This window comes from Bos indicus x Bos taurus, chromosome 28 (assembly GCF_003369695.1).
Source record: "Bos indicus x Bos taurus breed Angus x Brahman F1 hybrid chromosome 28, Bos_hybrid_MaternalHap_v2.0, whole genome shotgun sequence".
NCBI lineage: Eukaryota > Metazoa > Chordata > Mammalia > Artiodactyla > Bovidae > Bos > Bos indicus x Bos taurus.
In genome coordinates, this window is record NC_040103.1 from 19,291,138 (window position 1) to 19,313,430 (window position 22,293).

Consider the following 22,293-nt stretch of genomic DNA (forward strand, 5'->3'; position numbering starts at 1 on the left):
TTATGGAAATTCTTCTTGAATTATAGAAATGTACACACAAAACCACAAAACCCCTGCTTTTCTTTAACTTCTACCCACTGTTTCGGACTACTTGAGTGAGTAACATTATTAGTTAAATAGAAGTTAATTTTCATTAGGTTTTCAATTTTGTCTCCAGATGACAGAAGGGTGAGATATGGGCCATATCCACACTATTCTGTAGTTCTCTTCTAACAGCGAGACTTAAAGGAAGTTTCTGCGAAAAGGAATTCTTTTTTCAACTATTATCTTGTTACAGGCAAATATCTAATACAGTCGTATCTTGGAGATACTGTGGGTTCAGTTTCAGGCCACCACCAAAAAGTAAAGTACACAAATTTTCCCCTTTCCCAGTGCATATAAAAGTTACATTTACACTATAAGAAAGTCTAGAGTGTGCAACAGCATTATGTCTAAAAAACAATACACATACCTTAATTTAAAAATAGTTTACTGCTTAAAAAAATAGGGTAACCATCATCTCAGCCTTCAGTGAGTTATAATCTTTTTACAATAGTAACTTCAAAGACCACTTCTTCAGATCACCAAAACAAGTATAATAACAATGGAAAAGTGTGAATTACCAAAATATGACAGACATGACGTGAGCAAATGTTGGAAAAATGGTGCCAACACTCTCCTTATACAGAGTTACCACAAACCTTCAATTTGTTTAAAAAAAAAAAAAAAAGACAGTATCTGCAAAGCACAGTAAAACAGGGTATGCATGTATTAGAAATCCAGTTTTAGTGTAGAGAAATGGTCAAACTTCTGAACAACTACTGAAGTACACATGGGTTTTTGCCAACATGAGTGCTATGTAAAAACATTTTTCCACAAGCCTCTTGAAAAAGAAACAGACCTTCTCATTTCCTCTTACAGGGTACTTGTGAAATGCAGAAATGCAGTCAGTGAGCACATTACTCTAGGGCAAAGGAATGAAACCGAAGATGCCTTTAAGCGCTCTAATTCTTAGACAACACTGCAAGAACATACAGCCCATTTTACTTGAGATAAATAGTAATTTACTTACCACTATTATTGTTGCTCTGCAACTTCAATTTACTTTTTTCTTTGGCACTCCTGCTGAGAATCCCATTGGGTTTTAAATCTTCTTCCATTTCACCTTTTCTCTTTTGAAGATCATTTTGCTTCTTTTTGTAAGTTGGCTTAGGTTGCCTTTTAGTCCTTTGCTCTGATTTGCTCTCACTTTCGTCCGAATCTCCACTTTCGGAGCCAGATTCATAAGTTCGTTTGGCTTTTCTTCTATTTACTTTATCATCTTTTACATATTTATCAACTATGATCTTACTATCTACACTATTTTGTAGATCATTAGATGTAGAGGCTATTAAATTGACAGAACATGGCTTAATAATTTCTGATACAGAACTCCCTGAATTTTCCATTTTATTAGTATTTTTATCTTCTTCTGAATGTCTCGTAAGCCAGGCTTTTTTCAGTTTAGTATGGTAGTTTGGTTGACTTGTCTGGGATGCTTGCCCATTTCCTACAGAGTCTGCTTTGTTTATTGTACTACAGACTACAGTGCTATCTAAGAGATGGGAGGCTGAAGACGTCTGACTTTTCGCAGCATTAGGCTCAGTCTCACTGACATTACTACTTTTATATTGAGCTGCGGCCAACGCTGCCTTGTGCTTCTTTAAATGAATAAAATCAGTTGTGCCTGAAAACCCAGAGCTGGGCTGAACAGCACTTCCTGTCTTACTGCTGGCTGGTGTAACTGGAGCTGTGATGCTGACCGTGCATTCTTGTGTTTGAGCCACTGAATGACTGACGCTTTTTGAAGAGGTACATTCTAAGGATTTAGAGGCCAAAATGGTATTTGATAATGAGTAAATTATTTCTGAACCACCCCAGCTGGAAACACCGGGGGCAGTGGCAGCAGATGTGAATGTATCCGTTTTGGTATTACACACTGTACTTACAGCAGACGTGACTGAACTGGGAACACTGCCCTGTGAGACAGCCTGAAAGTTTTTTTCGGATTTTATGTGAGCACTGTCTGAATTCACACTTGGCAGAATGACTCTTCCACTCTCTCCAGCTTCTGCTGGTTTGAGGCAATCTGTTTGATTTGCCCCAAGTGAAGATCTTTCACTAACTCGCTCTTTGGAAGCTAACTGTACTGCTGGCACGCTGTCGAGTTTCGTACTTGAAGGTGGACGCACGATGACAGACGCCATGGCAGCCTGGGACTTTCCGCTGCTTTTCTCTACACGCCATTCAGCTTTCTCTTTGCTAAGGTTATTATTAGATTTCCACATTTCTGTCAAACTCTGTTCAGAAGAACTCTTAAAACTTGCCTGAGTATCTTTTGGCTCAGGAATCAGTGTGGGAGGCTTTTGTGATTCCTGAACTTTCCCACCAGCATTTACAGGCATCACTGGAGTTAACGTTGGAGGGGAAAGGCTACTATAGCTGCTTTCCTTTCTTTCCAGGCTATGATGGATTGGCGGGTGAAATACTGGTGCTCTATGTAAAGCAGGCATACTCCGGAGTGTATTTGTAGAAGAAACTGTCAAATGAGTAGGACTCCTACAGTCATTTCTGAAAGTTGTTACTGAGTGAGAAGCAAATTGATGGGAAAGATGTTCTGGTACCTTGCCTACTAAACCTTCACTTTCTGGCTGATGTTTTATCAAAGGTGGAGGCTTTGAAAGAGATGATATAAATGAAGTCAGAGTTTGAGGATTAGCTGCTGTTGCAAGGGTATTACTCTGTTTTTCAGTGTAAATATTTGAAATCTCTTTGGATGGGTATGACCTTGGTGGTTCATTGACTACACTATTAGACAATGTAGTGAAATAGTTACTTTGAGGCAAACTGTGAGGCACTGAGTGCTTCATTTTATAAAGATCTGTTTCTATATCCTTGTCTTGTTTGATGACATGGCTCTTAGGGCTAGAAGATGACGATGCTACTCTGGAATAATTATCTCTATCACACTCAAGACCCTTGATTTTAGTCGTAAAGGGAGCAACATCAATACTTTCTTGAAGAATTCGACGGTGTTCCTCCTTATATTTGTTTAATCTCTCTCCAGTTTCCTGGGGTGGTCTCTGTAATTGATTCAATACAGGATCCACAAAATGCCTATGCAAGTGACCATCTTTTCCAGTCTGTGACCTGTTTAGATCCAGGTCATTTTTGGCTGATGTGGATGCAACAGAACGCAGTGGTTCAATGAAAGCTTTCCTCTCCAATTCTCTGTAAAGAAAATACATGAAGGTTTCTGTAAACACTTTTTCTTGTATGATACAAGTATAGCTTCTATGCATTACTATTGTATCGTAAGAGTGAAACATGACTTTGCAAGTGCTGTAATATTAAGAAAATTAGAAGGGATATAAAACCAGAATAATAATAATTATTAAGCCTAGTTTTAAGACATTTGTTTAAAATACCTATTTATAAACAATTAAGAAAAACTATAAAAGATATGTTTTAAGCACTGGTAACTTACTCTTTATGGTGATCTACTAAACATTTTGTCAGTGGCGGACTGGAATGTGCTGCGATTTTAAGAGGCCGATGAGGTTCTGCACTGGAAGGTCTGACAGGAATGTGACTAAGTAATCCAATACCATCTGCTGAGGTCACAGGGGTAGGCTGATGTAACCAAGGACTGGGAGAATTCTATTAAAAAAAAAAATCCTTCAGTTACTAGAAAAAGCTAAACACAATATCACAGTAGGCCTTTATAGTATATTCATGAAGTATGTGACTTTCAGTAAATATATTTTATGAGAAATATTGAGACAACTACCATAGTTATATGGATTTTTTCATATGGTGATGAAAGTTAATCAGCATTAAAACGGTTTGGTCCAGGGGATTCCCTGGTGGTCCAGTGGTTATCTATGCTTCCATTGCAGGGGGGATGGGTTTGATCCTTGGTTGGGAAACTAATATCTATCTCACATGCCAAGAGGTGCCGGCAAAAAAAATTATTTCCAGAAATTTGTTGTTATTTACGGACTGCGGATCTTGAAGCCACTGCCTTTCCCTTACAAATGACGTACAGAGAAGCTAGCTTTTATGATTTCCTAATGTTATAACACCAAAAGACCATATTGTGACTAGTAGAAAAAGAAAACATGTTGCTAAAATACATTTCACCAGATTTCATCAGGTTTATTTGCCAATTTTTGTTGTCAAAAGTAGTTTTTCCAATGTCGTAATTCATTTAGACTGGGCACAAAAATTATATTTTCAAGGCCCATTTATACTCCATTTCACTGTAGGCATTAAACTTGGAGGTGTGGAGGTACAACAAAATTCATTTTTAATATTAACACGCAGCCTTTCTCGTAGTGAGTATCTGGTGACACTGATGTCTATGTTGAGACTTACAACTATCTAATTACATGTTTCAAGACTGCTTCTATACTATGACTCACTGAAACTCTTCCAGAACATGCTTTGTTGAGTTATACTGTATTGAGTCTGATATTGGGAAAATATAATCCTTTGGTTTTAACAAAGTGAATAAATTTGACATCTCAAAATGAGAATGTGAAAATATATCATACCAAAGATACGCTGCTATAAAATTTCTTAGACTAAAAATATACACCATAAACCTCATATAAGAAGAAAAAGTGTGTATATATATATATATATATACACACACACATGATCATTCAAATATATGTGTAAAAGGTTTCAATTCTACAAGATCCAGAAATCTGAAGTTATACAGATAACAAGAGTTATTGGTATACATAAAAAAGAATACTGCACAGCTTAAAAAGGAAATCTTATTACATGCTACAAGGATGAACTTTGACAACATTATGCTACATGAAATACTGTATGAGTTCACTTTATATGAAGTATACAAAACAGACAATCATAGAAACAGAAAGTAAAGGTGGGTGTTAAGAACTAGGGGGAAAGGGAATCAATGTTTCATGGGCAGAGTTTCAGTTTTGCAAGATGAAAAAGTTCCAGAGATCTGTTGTATAGCAATGGGAATATACTTAACACTACTAAACCGTACACTTTAAAATGGTTAAATAAATTTAATGTGTGGCTTTTATCACAATAAAAATAAATTTTAAAAATGTGCTTTAGAAGATTCTAGAGGATACTTGAAGTGCATCCTGGTCCACACAAAGGATTAAGTTGTCTCTTGGAGTTTAGCAGCAATCCCCAATCTCCCATTTTTTAGAGTGGGGTTGGTAATGCCCTCAACAACCATTTCTTAGCATGAAAATTAATTTGGTTACAAAAACCACACAGCCCATGAAGGAATAAGAGCCCTGCACCACCATCTTCAGAAATACTCTGTCAGGCAGAGAGAATATCAGCCCCAGCTTCACACCCAAATATCAGGAATCTCCAACGTTAGCAGCCTTAAGAGAACAAGGGGCTTAGACAGGCATAGCTTATAGTATACATCAGTGACATACCAGCTGGGAAATACAACAATTTTTCTTTTAAGAATTACTTGGTTATACATACCAAAAGCCTTATAATTTTATATAAATTTTATATCAGAAGTTTCACTTCTAGGAATTTACCTGAGCAAAATAACTATCAGTATATACCATAATCAGTTATGAAGACACTCATTTTTCATAATAGGAATTTTAAAAACAAGTTTCCTTCTTTCAATTGGCTTTAAAAAAAAATAAAACAGGATTTTCTGAGATTTCAGCTTTACAGCTCCAAAGTTACTAAGCATCAAAACTTCCATAATCATTAGAAAAATAACTGTTTAAAAAATTCTAGCATGGGTTTCTCTGATGACTCAGTGGTAAAGAATTCACCTGCCAATGCAGGAGACAGGGGTTTGATCCCTGGTCCAGGAAGATCCCACATGCTAAGGAGCAATTAAGCCCATGAACCACAACTATTGGGCTTCCCTGGTGGCTCAGCTGGTGAGAATCAGCCTGCAACGCGGGAGACCTGGTTTCCATCTCTAGGTTGGGAAGACCCCCTGGAGAAGGGAAAGGCTTCCCACTCCAGTATTCTGGCCTGGAGAATTCCATGAACTGTATAGTCCATATGGTCGCAAAGAGTTGGACACGACTGAGTCACTCTTATTTTCACCACAACTACTGAGCCTGTGCTGTAGAGTCAGGGAGCCACAACTACTGAAGCCTGAGCACCCGTAGAGCCTGTGCTTCACCAGGAGAAGCCCCTGGAATGAGAAGCCCGCACACTGCACCTACAAAGTAGCCCCTGCTCTCCACAAAAGGCCATGCAGCAACGAAGACCCAGTACAGCCATAAATAAATAAGTAGAATTATATATATATAAAATCCTAGCACATTTTTATAGTAAGAAATCTAAAAAAAAATAATGCGATACTGAAAAAAAGCACCTGTAAATATGTTGATTAATAAATATGAGACATATGGTAAGCCACAGCTTAACTTACCCTCCTTAATGAAGGTTCAGCATTAACCGCATTTTCTGGGTGAACCCACTTAGAAGGCAGACCAAGTCCTGAGTATGCATGTGTTCCATTTGGATATTGCCAAATAATTGGATAAAGTCCAAGCTGATTATATGAAGCAGATGGATGGGCTTGTCCAAGGAGATGAGGTGACTGGTGCTGTAACAACTGTTGCTGTTGCTGGTGTGCTAATGCTAAGTGGCTCAAGCTGCTGGCATGAGCAGTCTCTAGTCGTGGGTGGCCACCAAGTAAGGAGGCAGTAGGCACTCCGGGTAACACAGTAGGAAGTAAATGAGGGTGATGAACAGAATGGTGTGGACCACTAGTCAGAGGGTGAGTGTTAATGGTAGGTAATGGAGTTTGACTGGATGATCCAGCCAGTAAGTGGGGTGCAGGAGTTAAGGCAGGATGATGGGTACCTGGATTTAAACATGTTCTATGGGATGAAGAATGAAGAGGAAAAGGATGCTGGCTTAAGAAAGGTGAAATGTGGTTAGCTCCTGTATCTGACCCAATAAGTGCAGGATCTCTGTAAACTGTAAAATGTTCATTTTTATCAATGATTAGAGGGCTTTTTGTAGTTTCTAATGTACTGCCTCTAGTAGGAACCGGGTGAAAACTGCATCTTGATAACTCATGTTCTATCTTATTTGCTGGTCTTCTTTCACCAGCAGCTTGGCTGTTCGCATAAGTGGCTTTAGACTTTACAGAATCAGGGGAATGGTTGACTTTAGGCTTAACAACTTCAGGCGAGGGATTGGATTTTGTCTTGGGAGCATCTACTGAAGTATTAAGTTTAGATTTTATAGTTTCTGGAGGTGGACTTCGCTTATGCAGCTTATCTTCTGTGACAGAAACAGCACTTAGAGAAGATAAGTAAGAGACATACTGATTTTTCTCTTTTTCCATACTCAAGTTTTCATTTCCTGAAGAAGCATTCCTTACATTTGATTGGGTTAAATCTACTTTAACTACATCACTGACCCAGTTCTGGTCAGAATCTTGGTTTCCTGTTTCCAAGTATTTTGTATTTGCAATTGAATGTTTTGAATCACTAACATTAGGATCCATTTTCTGAAGTGTTTGAAGGCCAAAGGTACTACTTGAGGTTTCCTGAGCCACCTTTTCTGTGTTAGTGTCATTTGTAATATCAATAACACATTTCGGAGTGGGCGGTCTGGATACAAACTTCTCCTTTGGTAATAATTCCATTGTGTGTGTCTTCTCTGTATTACGTTCCTGAAGAAGTAAATCACTAGAATTATGATCAGAAAGTGTGGCCTGTTCTGATGAATGGATAATCATTTTTTCTTGACGCTGAAAGTCAACAGATTTCTGTTTCTCTGTTTCTTCATGTTTTTTATCTTCCTGTATTTGATCCCAGGGATGCTGGCTATCTATTAGTGTCTCTTCTGCCTTCTCATTATTCTGAGATTTTCCTTCTTCTCCGTTTATCTTTGAAGTGTTTTTATTTTTCAACTCATTCTCTGGCTTCTGCTCTGAGGAATTATTTATTATTCTCTTATTTGAATTTTCTGAGTCACTACTCTCAGAAAAGTCTGAAACATTGTCGGTTCGCAGTCTTTTCATATTTAGTTTCTTTTCATCCTCCTCAGCTTTCCTTCTTTTGTTCATCACCTGTTTTTTACCTTTAGGATTTTCTAGGAGATTAAAAAAAAAAAAAAAACAGTTTTACCTTTCATATCAATATTAAATAAGCATATTTTAAATGAATTATTTGTTCCCATGCCTTTAAAAGTTGGTGGGTCCTACCTCCTCGTGCTATATAATCATATTTTTCCTCCTTCATCTTCTCTTCATCTGGTATACTGCTATCTGAGCCCTTCCTCTTATTTGGACGAATATTTCTTTGTTGCTGGTGTGAATTCTGTTTTGGTACAGCAGTTTGGGAGTTCATTGCTGGTCTGGGACTATTTGCTTGGGCACGTGTATAATGACCCTAAAAATAATTGATAATGACTATTTACTACCTGATCCTAAGTAATTTAAGGGAAAATATTTTACCATAATCCATCACTAACAACATACATACGTGAACAGTGTTGCTATTTTGACTGGCACGAGACCTTCGCCGTGATGTAATGCCAATATTTTCACCTTTTAACAAAGAGTGAACAACATCATCTAGAAAGGTCATTTGAACCATAGAAGGATCGACATTCTGTGGTTCTAGTACCTAATCCATGACACAAAACAAGAACAAAATTAAATCCAATCAGCTAGCCAATATAATGATAGGTACAATTTCTTTACTGAATAAAGGTGTTTAGAAATCAGTTTGAGATACCTAATTTGTAAGACACTGTCAGACTACAATAAATCACCTTTAATCATTAAAGATAAAATTATCTCCCAAATGTTATGAAGGTAACTGTTTCATGTTCTAACCAAAACTTAAAAAGCAAACACATCTATTGCAGGTATACCTTGAAAAACAAGAATTAGAGGTATTCAAGAATATATTGCCAAGTCATAATATGTATTTCAAAAATAAAAAATAATTTTCAGAAAACAGCTGTAAAATAAAACAGGAAGGTAAAGCATGATGGGAATTCCCTGACACGCTAATGGTTAGGACTCCATGCTTTTACTGCCAGCTCAACCCCTGGTTGGAGAACTAGATCCTGCAAGCTTCGCAGCGTGGCCAAAAGAGAAAATAGAGCATGGGAAGCAGAAAAGGACCAAAACTGTTTAAATGAATAGTAATCTTGAGGTTAAAGAAAAAACTATTTTAAAAACTAAAGGCAATTTTGTGCTTCAGTGAGGTCAAAGTTTGTTAGCTTTTAAGGAAATAAATTATACAATTTATTTAGGATTTTGATGAAAATTTTAACCAAAGCATCTGCATTGTTTATACAGGGAGTTCTTATTTATTCAGATACCCTCCACAATCCATCCAGTCAGGGAAAATGCAAATAATCTATTTTCTGGGGGGTAAATACAGTACAGCTTTAAAAGATTTGAAATTAAGAATTTAATTTCAGACTGTTGCTTAAAACTCCCTATGATTCATATCCTTAACATTCTCCATATTCACTATAAAACTTAAAGGAGTAAAACAACTCTGAAATTGAATGTAAAAAGAACTTTAGAGGACATTTAAATTTTCATTTGTGAAAAGAAACCATTTGGGAAATATCTTTTATTACTGGAGAGACAGAAAAGCTAAGACTTTAAGAAAGTTTTACCTGACTTAAGGATGAACCAAAAAAAAGACTAAACAAGAAAGTCTGATGCCTCCATTTTAGGGACTGATTTTCTCAGTGCTGAAATAAATTTGGCATCACTATCTTGCTGTAACTTCAAGTGAACTCTATGTAACATCATATAAATGTGAACTTTTTAGGATTATATGACCGCAAAAAACCTAGAGATGGAAAATAGTACCAATCTGTTGATCCACTGGGGGTGGGGAGGAATGGAGTATGTGAATTGTAAACAGTTTCTTTTCCACATCTGGACTATTTACCTGATCATTCATAACGATCATGGTGCGAGTGAAGAGATCATGATGAGTAATTATGCCAGTGAACCACTGGGTGGCAGAGTCTTGTCTATATACTCTCACTCTGTATCCATTCAAGGAGTAAGGACCTTAAAAAACACAAAACCACACATCAAACACGACTTCATGGATGAAACGAAAAGGTAATGTGGAACTTGATGTACGAGCCTTTTAGCTGCTAAAACTTTTACCATAAGCAATTACAAGTTTTGATTCCTGCAACAGTTTGGAAAGCTGCCAAAGTCTTAAAACATGCAGAAACTGTTAACTGAATTTATGACAGTAAAATGCCATACTGGTGTACTTCTGGATTAAATTCACATTGTAAGACAACAATATCTGTATGTATATGCAGGTATCTTTCAGAAAATAGGCAATGATTAAATAATAAAAGATATATGCATATATCTGTATATATTTAAATATGTCAACACAATGGAGATAAAAATGTCTTCAATTCACAGGTACTAAAATGATATCAAATATTTGAAAGTTTAAAAAGAATTGTGAGGGAGGAAAACTGGTATACTTTATTAATGATAGTATTATACATTAACAATTTACAAAATGCTTTCACGATTTATAAATTCTCATTTAATCTTCTCCAACTCTGAGGTGTTTTCCTGTTTATAAACATTAAGAAAGTGAGGTTGATAGGTTAAATAAATTTTTAAGTGAAAGAACTAGGACTGAATTTATTTTTCTGATTCCTAGGTTGATGCCTTTTCTTCTAGAATTAAGACATTTAGCACATCAATGAATGGTTTAATGTTTGCCAGTTTTTAAAAGACTATGCCAGCAACAGTCTAAATATATCAAATTAACAGATCTGTAGAAAGTATTCCATATTACTTGTAAATTAAACATATTCATACCTATAATCAGTTTTACAAAATATAGGCTTAGAATTTCTAACTATGGAAGAAATAGACTCCAAATTAGTTTTTCTGAATGGAATACTGAAAAAGCTTACAGAAAACTCCAAATACGCCAATTTGCAACTCCCATCAGGACACTACCTTAACGGTCTTGTTCTACCACCAAACACAATCTGGAGTCAGCCTCAAATAATTCTGCTTAGGATGGAATGGACTATTGCTTTCATCATTTCATCTCTAAGAATATGACAAGGAAAAAGGGTTACTTAAAAAAATAGTAGCCTGGCGTCTTCCATAAAGTGCAAAGAAAGAAAGAAGAAAAAAAGAGAGAGGTCATATCAACCAGTCAATTTGTGGACCTTTTTTGGGTCCCGGATTAAAAATAAATAAAAATCAAGTCTGTGAAAAATCAATGAAGACATTTATGAGACAAATGGAAACTTGAACCTGAGTAATCATTATTTGAGGAACTATTAATTTTCAGCACAATAATAGTATGGCATCTGTTTAAAAATAGAACCCAGCAATGTCTTAAAATTGATGGAAATAACAGTATAGATGGGGCACAATCTATCAAGATTTTATTTTATAGTCGTTGGGGCTGAGAGAGGATATTTCAGTCAACTTTTATGTGCCTATTTCTGTATATGTTTCAAATTCTCCGTATTAAAAGTTTAAAAAATATTTAGCCTAAGAAGAATGTATAAGTAGATGATTCGCTATTAAAAAAAACATTCAACGAAAGGAAGCCACAACTCTGAGATTATCTCTATTAATGCTTAAATTAAATGGCATGGAAGCTGAGGCTGAGATAAACATGGGAATTTAACAAGATTACCTTTTAAAAACAATCAACCAAACACTGATACTGCATGTCGTATTGTTCCAGTTTCAGTTCAATTTCACAAAAAGCTTATGTTTTCAATACATAGTTTTACTGACAGGAAAAGAAATCATTTAGAATCATAAAATCTCAACTGAGGACAAGCTTATATCTTACTAAAAAAAGGAAATAAAACTAAGACTAGTATTGTGGTCATTGCTGAGGAAGGCAAACTGAAATAAGCCATTTTTATCAGATACCAACAGCATTCTTCAAAGGAAATCAACTGTGGCTCTGGGCAATCCTCCACAGAAAACAATGCTTCCTTCTCCAGGAAGGACACACCTACAGCGTCCGTAATACGGAAATTTTCCTATCAACAAAACACCTGTGTGGTCAGAATTTTATTCCAGGCATTTAGCTCAAATTAGTAAACTAGCAAAGTTATCAACTTCCTATTGAAATTATTCTGATTTTGCTATTATTTTCTGGGGCCTGTATATAATTGAAAATATTAGACTGGGTCTTCTATTTATACTGCATGTAACTAAACAACCAAAAGCAAACAAGAAATTGCCCAGTTCAAAAAACAAAAAAATTAATGCATAACTCAAAACAGTTACCTTGCATAAAAATCTCCTGAACCTTTTGTTCCTTTACCCAGACTTTCACTTCTTCCTGAAGTTGCGGGTTGTCCCTGAGAACTGGGTTTAGGCTGTCTATGTCGTCCTAGAATTATAGATTAAGAGAAAGGTCCATGTTACGCTGTCCTAACATTAATGTTACCAACCTTCCCTCCTATGTGTTCTAAGGACTGAAGAAAATTCCTTTATCTAAATGTATGCAAAAATGCAAATTCATAAGTTATAGTTCATTAGCAGTAACATAACAACAGAGCCTAAGAAATAAATCCATGGTAAGATTTGATCTTTGACAAGAATGTCTTAAGGAAAAATTTGAAATGTACTAATGTGTTCTCTAACTGTAAGCCTTATATAAGTCACCTTTTTAAGGGTTTCACTGTTAGAAGCAATATACAAACCAAATAGGTTCAGGTCATCTAAGGTTGGTAGCAAACAAATCAAACTGAGTATTTTGGGAAGCAATACATACATACATAGATGAGTTGTCCTCTCCCCACTATACCTAAAACATTAGGTTCAAACAAGTCATTATTTGACAAGACAACCACTGTCTTGATTTAAACACCATCAAATTCAGTTCTACTCCAACTCATCTGACCAGTAACTTCACCGATGAAAGTTTTATTTTTTCAAGCCAGTGTCAAAGCATCCAGGCAATTTAAATTACATTATTGATGATATTATCCTCATAACAGGGTGGATCTAGACACAGAAACAACCGGCTCTCTCCTTGTAGTGAATCACACAGTCACATGGTTTCCCACAATCTGCTGGCCTCCCGATGGACTCTCTGACATTCTGTTCTCTCTCAAAGCACTTCTGCTGCTCCTGCATGTGAGACCAGTGGCAGGGGCCCTAGAGTAGAGCTGGAAGAACAGAGCAGCACTGTCAATCTGGCGGCCCTTTTCAAAGTGGACGAGCAGATCATGGGAACCAGTGAACAGAAAGGTGCTACAAGAGGAAAATTCTATCTGGTGATAAAAATAATTCAGCTGTTTGGAAAAGCCAAAAAGGGGCTGAAGAGTACAGAGAATCCCTAATGAGGCAGGTCATACTTCATGCTTTAACGCTCATCCACGTAGAGCACTTTTCTTCTCACCTCATCACTGCTTTAAGGGACCACTCTGCATTTCTCGAATGATACTGTGGTAAACACTGATATTTTGTTTATACCCAGTGCACACCAACAAACAAAACTGTAAGACCTTTACACTTATCACCGTTGCTCTCCTTGGAAAATATACAAAAATGCTGCTTCACAGGAGAAGCAAATACTGGAGTGGAGAGATGTCACACAAAAAAGTAGGTAAAATCTGTCATGGGGGCGATGGGGGAAGCCCAGCCCATGACCTGTCTTCCCTTTTGTAAAGAAACTTCCTAACACTCCCTTTTCTCCACTCCACTTTAATAATACACTGCGCACTGTGTGAATCTCATTACCTGAGTAACAGAAAGTATCATGGGGAGTGTAGACGCTAACCCTCTTGATGCACACGAGGTGACAGTGAAGTCCATGACAGATAAAACACAGGAAACTTTCTGTTTCCCAAGGAAAACAATGACCATTTCCAGACAGTTCCGACAGATACCAAGTTATTTCTCACTTTATCTTCCATACACAGATCCAAACTTAACTCCTTGGAGTCAAACACTAATCATTTTCCTAAATGATGGTCCTTCAAGTGTTTGAGTTATGGTTTTATGTTTCCACAGCTTGAGTTTTGTTTCAATGCCTATCTTTATCATAATCGTTCTTCTTACTCTTATTCTAGACATTTAACTGGCATGAAAACGATGAGTACATAGAAAATTCACACAATTACATGGGTATCACAGCTGACTTACATGAAATTTACGTTTAGGGTTCTGCTGCCAAGCCTTTCTATTTTGGGGAGGAGAATGGTATAAATTGCTATTAAAGCAGCACTGCCAATGTTTTGTAGACAAGTACAGGTAGGATTTATAAAATCAGTTTCCTATACAGAAATTTTTAAAATTAAAACTACTGACACGTAAGTTTTGCTCAATATTTATGTTTTATTTATTCAACAGGTTAGGCTTCCCTGGTGGCTCAGCTGTAAAGAATCCATCTGACAATGCAGAAGACTCATGCTGGATGTCCTGGAGGAGGAAATGGCAACTCACTGCAGTATTCTTGCCTGGAAAATCCCTTGGACAGAGGAGCCTTGGTGGGCTACAGTCCACGGGGTTGCAAAAGTGTCGGTCACAACTTAGTGACTAAACCTTTTTTTTTTTAATTCAACAGACTGAAAAAAAGAGCTACGTTTCCAAAATCATTAGACAGCAGTTATCGTCTCAATAACGACCCATTCATTTCTAGGGAAAAAAAAGTATACTATTAAAAGTTGATAGTATCAGTCTGGAGAAGGCAATGGCACCCCACTCCAGTACTCTTGCCTGGAAAATCCCATGGACGGAGGAGCCTGGTGGGCTACCGTCCATGGGGTCGCTAAGAGTTGGACACGACTGAGCGACTTCACTTTCACTTTTCACTTTCATGCACTGGAGAAGGAAATGGCAACCCACTGCAGTGTTCTTGCCTAGAGAATCCTGGGGACTGGAGAGCCTAGTGAGCTGCCGTCTCTGGGGTTGCGCAGAGTCGGACACGACTGAAGCGACTTAGCAGCAGCAGCATCAGTCTACTTACTCACATAACCTTATGTAAGTTCAAATTTCTATGTATCAATTTCCTCAGCATTTTAAGCAGGGTTACTAATATCTCTTTTCCTATTAACGAGTATGTTTTTACAATAATTTAAAAAATTTTCAGAAATTAGTCTTAACACATTCAATTCTAATTTAACCATGGTACTGACATGCCATTTACATATTTATGAGTTAATTATGAAATTAATTAAAACCCATGAAAATTATCCCAATACACGCCTGACTATGATAGTCATATTGCTGCTGGAATCTTTCTCTACATATAGTGCTTTGTAAGTTAGAGGCATTTTCATTGTTCTTCAAATTCTTATAGCCTGGTTTCAGTTTTGATCCTCAGATGCACATGATTACATTTTTTTTAGCCTTCTGTCTTGTCACCAACCATTCCCACTTGATGCGAATATATCTGGGGAAAAGGCCACATGATCTTTCTTACTCCACTCAATGCCTAAGGACATCCTGCTTCCTTTACTTGCATCCCACAGACGACTTCCCTTCTCCTATTCACTGCACCAACTCTCTCTGGAGTTGATGAGATTATGTTTATCTCCCTATGTACTCTACCTATCCTGAATGGTATGTCATTGTCTTTGCCTTTAAAATCCTTTCCCTTCCTCTCTTTAAATAATGATGGGGCTAAATTATACCCAAAGCTTGCCACCTGATGTGAAGAACTGACTCATTGGAAAACACCATGTGCTGGGAAAGATTGAAGGCAGGAGGAGAAGGGGACAACAGAGGATGAGATGGTTGGATGGCATCACCGACTCGATAGGAGTCTGAGCAAGCTCCAGGAGTTGGTGATGGACAGGGAAGCCTGGCATGCTGTAGTCCATGGGGCAAAGAGTTGGACACGACTGAGTGACTGAACTGAATGTAAGCTCCTACAGAGCAGGGACAGTGTTTTCTGTATGTTCTCTATTGTGCTTGAAAGTGAAAGTGAAGTCGTTCAGTCCTGTCCAACTCTTTTCAACCCCATGGACACCAGGCTCTGTCCAAGGGATTTTCTAGGCAAGAGTACTGGAGTGGGTTGCCATTTCCTTCTCCAGAGAATCTTCCCGACCCAGAGATCGAACCCAGGTCTCCCGCATTGTAGACAGACGCTTTACCATCTGAGCCACCAGGGAAATCCCTATGACAGTGGGAGGCAGTCAGTCTTGATGCTAAGAGTGAGAAACTGAAATCTTCCCCCACCCCAAAAAGAGGCACTTCTGTAGAACTGTAGTCATCATTACCATTTTAAAGAGGCTCACAAAAGAACAAAAGATCAAATCTTGTTAAGAGTTTTAGCAGGTTGCCAAATGAAGTTTCTCCCCCCATTTATTGACCTAATGTTGTGAGAGTATAAAAAGAAAAAATGAGATACAAGGCTATAATGCAGACTCACAGAGAAGGGCACCATAATCATAGATTACTAATAAATATTCACTATCTTTGACAGAATGGAACTAACAAATTCAGCTCTGCCTTGAGCTTTTCATTAACTGCAATTACCCCCCAACAATTTCATATTATATAACTAAAGTAACATGTATTCATTAATCTCCTCTCCCCAGATAATGAAGGAATAGCACTCTCTGTGAATCTTCTTCATAAACTCCATCCAGTGTATTAATTACACAAGTTACAACCTCCAGCAAACGACTAATGGGAAAACAAAAAATCAGTGCAACAAGATCTGTTGTACTAGAAATTTATATAGAAAATATGGGAAAGTTCTAAATAATGCCTTAAGTGAAGTTCTGGACTATTTATTTATTGCTCACTTGTGTGCTGTTACTTTCCTCCTTTTGAAAAGACAGAAGTTAGATTTAATTGAGTATTAGTGACACCTTAATGTAAATAATAAAAAAGAAAAATAGCTAACAAGATTGTGCATTTACCATGGCAGATACTATGGATGCTTTCCAAACCTATGAATTTTTGTAGAGCTGAGATTATTATGCCCCTTTACATGTTATACACAGAGAGGTCCATGGTTACAGTCAGGATGTGATGGAGAGAGCTTGAATCTAATTCTGTGACTCTAAACCCCAGCCTCTTCACTTATTCTGTTTTCTCATGAACTAGTATAACAAAAAGGCATAAATAATAGACTATTTACTGTCACTGCCATTCAAAATCTGACACATTTCTTTCATTATATGGAAGAGAGGAATGGAATAGAGGAAAGATATTAAGATATTAAGTCACAATGGGTTAAAAACAAAGAATTCAACATTAGGTGGAAGTTATCTTTCTATACAACCTTATATTGGCCATGTGAATTTCTGCATATAGAAACAGTCTAACACTCATCAAACAGAAAAGACTTAGGATGTTAAATTCATGCCATCTTGTAACAAGAAAGGATAAAAGAAAGAGAAGACAATCACTTTGGCAATGTGACATAATCATGATCTACAAATTCTCAAATGCTGTATTTTTAGGTAAACATTACCCTGAATTACAATGAGATGATCAAAACACACATGTATTCCTCATGAATACAGAAGAATATGATGACATTAAAAAGCATCATTTTAAAAGCTAAAATCAAAAAAATAAAAAATAAAAAAAAATAAAAGCTAAAATCAGGTTGGAATATCTACTCTGACAGTAAGACTACTGCACTAACCTAATTTTTGTGCAATTCTCTGCTTCATCCCAGTTCAAAGGGAAACAATAAATATTTTACTAATGGGAAAACTAAGATCACAGCACTAAAATTTTCATATATGCCTGGCTAGGTTTACAAAACAGCAATAACACGACAGTGCTCAAAGGATATATAACACATTTTCTAAGATAATAAAGAAACAGTTTGTCATACCATAACAGTGCTCCCTACTATTTCAACAAATATTTCCCTTATGTTACACATCCTCTAGATTTAAATACTGACCAAAGAGCCAGCAGAGCCATGAAATAGGTAACAGTACACCAGTTCTAAGTTTCTATCAATATGACTGAGTTGACTGGCTTAACAATTTTAAGAGATTTGCTCTAAAGTCTTAACTGATGACGTTCATTTTAGGATACAAGAAATACAGGGACAGTTCTTAGAAAGGTATAGTCTTTCAAGATTGAACCTGGAAGAAAGAGAAAATATAAATACACCAATCACAAGCACTGAAATTGAAACTGTGATTAAAAATCTCCCAACAAACAAAAGTTCAGGACCTGATAGCTTAACTAGCAAATTTGTATCAAACATTTAGAGAAGAGTTAAAACCTATTCTTCTGAAACTGTTCCAAAAAATTGGAGAGGAAGGAAAACTTCCTCATTTTATGAGGCTCCCATTGCCCTGATACCAAAACCAGAAAAAGATAACACACACAAAAGAAAACTACAGGCCAATATCAGTGATGAACATAGATGCAAAAATCCTCAACAAAACACTGGCAAATTGTATTCAACACTACATTAAAAAGCTCATACACCATTGATCTAGTGGGATTCATCCCAGGGATGCAAGGATTTTTCAATATCTGCAAATCAATCACTGTTATACACCATATCTACAAATTGAAAAATAAGAAATATAAAACTGGAGCAGCTTCTCTCCCTTTGGACAATTTTCAATGGAGAATGACCTAAGGCCTGCTTTCAAACTTATACTGAGTGTGCCTTAGTAACAGAATTTTTTTTCCTCTTGCAATAAAGTCCCTGACCTTTGTGATGACATCTTAAATCCAATTATATTACGTAAATTCCCCTATAAAAATCATACCTGACTGTATTTTATAAGAGTTATCATAAAAGAAACTGTATCTTGAATGTCAGATTGGGTGATTGAACATGCTTTGCAACATCACTTTGCCACAGTCATAATTTAAATTCATGCTTCAGCAAAACTACAAATGCTTGTCCTTAGATCCCTGAGGTTGCTAGCCAACAATGAATAACATGAATGATAGGTTCATATAGATCAAGAGTGACATCAACTGCTATTATTGCCAGTTCCTGTATAACTTATAAAAGAACCAATTTGTTAATAAGGCTCTACTGAAATTGGAAATCTGTTAAGTCTGAGAGTTACTACAGAGGTCTTCAGAAAGCACAACTGTCTAATCATCTGCAATTTAATTAAATGCAGCTACCACTGAGGGCTTCCATATATCTTCCTGATCTAAAGCAAGAGTTGGCAAACTTTTCCCCTAAAGGGCCAAGAGTAAACACATTAGGCTTTGCAGATTATACCATCCCTGTCTCAACGACTCAACTCTGCTACTATAGGGCCCAGAGCAGCCAAACAATACCATAAACAATATGTAACTGAATGGGCATGGCTGCATTTCAATAAGGTTTATTTACTGGCATTATATGAAATTAGAATTTCACAGATTGATCAGTGTCATGACATTCTTTTGAGTCTTTTCCCAACTATTTAGAAATGTGAAAGGCCTTATAAAAAAACAGGAAGGAGGTTTGATTTGACCTGCGGTCACTCTGCCTACCCATGATTTAAAAGAACACATAAACTACTAGTATAAACCAAAATTTAAAACTTCTCATCAAGGCAATGCAGTTCAATGGCAAACAGACTGCAAACTGTTTCCATAAATGTCTGCATATTCATCAGGATAGAAAAACAAACCAATTACCAAAATCTTTTCATTATTAAAGAAAGAATATTTTAAGACAAGTCATTTTTTTAAGGCTTTCACAAGTAAAACAATTTCCCGGGTACATTCCTGCACTCTCTGAATATAATAGTGTACTTGATTTCAGTGTAGAAAAGTTATCCATTTTGAAAGATAAGATTCAATCCTTTGGGTCAATAAGAATTATATACAGAGGTCAGTACTATGCACTTCTCTGGACTCCAGAGTAGGGTAAAAATAGGAACATGTATTAAAAAAGAAGAAATTTCCCAAAATTTATCCTATGGTTCATATATCTTAAGACTGCAAAATGAGTGTTTTCTCCATAAGATAATTTAATATAATCTCATTTATACTGTCTCCTAAGGAACACAGATACTCATTCAAAACAAACAAACAAAAAACAGGGGAGAGGAAGAAACAAACAGGGAGACAAAGAAATCTTAATTTCTTTGCTTCTCTACTTCCTCCAAGGGCTGACCATGTGACAACTCTGAAAAGAAAGTGATTAGGGTTAAGAGGAAGAAAACACATCACCACACGCTGTCACAAAATTATCTCAAAATACTACTGGGAGCAATGACCAACATATTTCAAATATTTTACCTGATATTTTCTATTACATAAGGTGAACGCTAAACTGTTTCTAAAATGTCTGACTCTTTGGCACCCCATGGACTATACATATATAGTCCATGGAATTCTCTAAGCCACAATACTGGAGTGGGTAGTCTTTCCCTCTCCAGGGGATCTCCCCAACCCAGGAACTAAACCCAGGTCTCACACACTGCAGGTGGATTCTTCACCAGCTGAACCACAAGCAAAGCCCCAAATCTTTCTAACATAATTCTAAATCTTGTATTGCCAATTTTGGTGACTTCTTTACAACATATATGATAAAACCTAAAAATTTCCAGATTCTTAATCACTGTTAAAAGTTTAAGTTTTAGGCAAAATTTAAATTGTTATAGTTTATTTAGGATCTATATGATTCACTGCATATAAACCACACATCAATATTTTTAGAGTCAAGAGCACTGGACTCATTACTTATATACACTACATAAAACCTCTGGAAGACAAAATTCTCGCTTACCATCATTCAAGAATTACCAAATTTAAATGTATTCCAGTTCTTCTGTCAATCAGATTGGAAAATGTAAAAAGTTTATGACACCATTCATGGGAGAGAAAACTTTTTCTGAAAGGCATTTGGACTACACATCCTATCTGAAATAATGAATGTTTCTGCAATTCATTTCAGCTCACAAGAAATTGTGGGAAAATAAGTTAATGATGTCAGTATGACAAAGAGGTAATGTTCATTCCTTGAGTTGAGCTATTTCAAATCCTAAAAGATGATGCTGTGAAAGTGCTGCACTCAATATGCCAGCAAATTTGGAAAACTCAGCAGTAGCCACAGGACTGGAAAAAGTCAGTTTTCATTCCAATCCCAAAGAAAGGCAATGCCAAAGAATGCTCAAACTGCACAACTGCACTCATCTCACATGCTAGCAAAGTAATGCTCAAAATTCTCCAAGCTAGGCTTCAACAGTATGTGAACCATGAAATTCCAGATGTTCAAGCTGGATTTAGGAAAGGCAGAGGAACCAGAGATCAAATTGTCAACATCCTCTGGATCATCGAAAAAGCAACTGAGTTCCAGAAAAACATCTATTTCTCCTTTATTGACTATGCCAAAGCCTTTGACTCTGTGAATCACCACAAACTGTGGAAAATTCTGAAAGAGATGGGAATACCAGACCACCTGACCTGCCTCCTGAGAAATCTGTATGCAGGTCAAGAAGCAACAGTTACAACTGGAGATGGAACAACAACTGGTGTCAAATTGGGAAAGGAGTACATCAAGGCTGTATATTGTTACCCTGCTTATTTAACTTATATATAGAGTACATCATGCGAAATGCCAGGCTGGATGAAGCACAAGCTGAAATCAAGATTGCTGGGAGAAATACCAATAACCTCAGATGTGCAGATGACACCACCCTTATGGTAGAAAGCAATGAAGAACTAAAGGGCCTCTTGATGAAAGTAAAAGAGGAGAGGGAAAAAATTGGCTTAAAACGCAACATTCAGAAAACTAAAATCATAGCATCTGGTCCCATCACTTCATGGCAAATAGATGGGGCAACAATGGAAACAGTGATTGATTTTATTTTTGGGGGCTCCAAAATCACTGCAGATGGTGACTGTGGCCATGAAATTAAAAGACCCTTACTCCTTGGAAGAAAAGCTATACCAAACCTGACGGCATATTAAAAAGCAGAGACATTACGTTGCCAACAAAGGTCCATCTAGTCAAAGCTATGGTTCTTCCAGTAGTCAGGTATGGATGTGAGAGTTGGACTGTAAAGAAAGCTGAGCGCTGAAGAATTGATGCTTTTGAACTGTGGTGTTGGAGAAGACTCTTGAGAGTATCTTGGACTGCAAGGATATCCAACCAGTCTATCCAAAAGGAAATCAGTCCTGAATTTTCATTTCAAGGACTGATGCTGAAACTCCAATACTTTGGCCACCTGATGCAAAGAACTGACTCGCTGGAAAAGACCCTGATGCTGGGAAAGACTGAAGGCAGGAAAAGGGGACGACAGGGGATGAGATGGTTGGATGGCATCACCGACTCAATGGACATGAGTTTGAGCAAGCTCCAGGTGATGTTGGTAATGGACAGGGAAGCC

The 22,293-nt window shown here is 36.9% G+C and overlaps 1 protein-coding gene across 3 annotated transcripts in view; it reads right to left on the bottom strand.

Moving 5' to 3' along the window:
• JMJD1C (jumonji domain containing 1C) overlaps nucleotides 1-22,293 on the bottom strand; it is a 316,152-nt gene that overhangs the window by 36,849 nt on the left and 257,010 nt on the right. For 2 of the 3 annotated variants that reach the window (XM_027530802.1, XM_027530801.1), the window contains exons 4-10: nucleotides 12,299-12,404; nucleotides 9,939-10,063; nucleotides 8,502-8,645; nucleotides 8,222-8,408; nucleotides 6,431-8,109; nucleotides 3,506-3,678; nucleotides 1,052-3,249 (exon numbers count right to left, since the gene is read on the bottom strand). In XM_027530802.1, the coding sequence (XP_027386603.1) occupies nucleotides 1,052-3,249; nucleotides 3,506-3,678; nucleotides 6,431-8,109; nucleotides 8,222-8,408; nucleotides 8,502-8,645; nucleotides 9,939-10,063; nucleotides 12,299-12,305 (4,513 nt within the window). In that variant the 5' untranslated portion in view covers nucleotides 12,306-12,404. Of the gene's footprint in view, nucleotides 1-1,051; nucleotides 3,250-3,505; nucleotides 3,679-6,430; nucleotides 8,110-8,221; nucleotides 8,409-8,501; nucleotides 8,646-9,938; nucleotides 10,064-12,298; nucleotides 12,405-22,293 lie in introns of those variants that run through there. The other variant, XM_027530803.1, reaches the window with a different exon arrangement.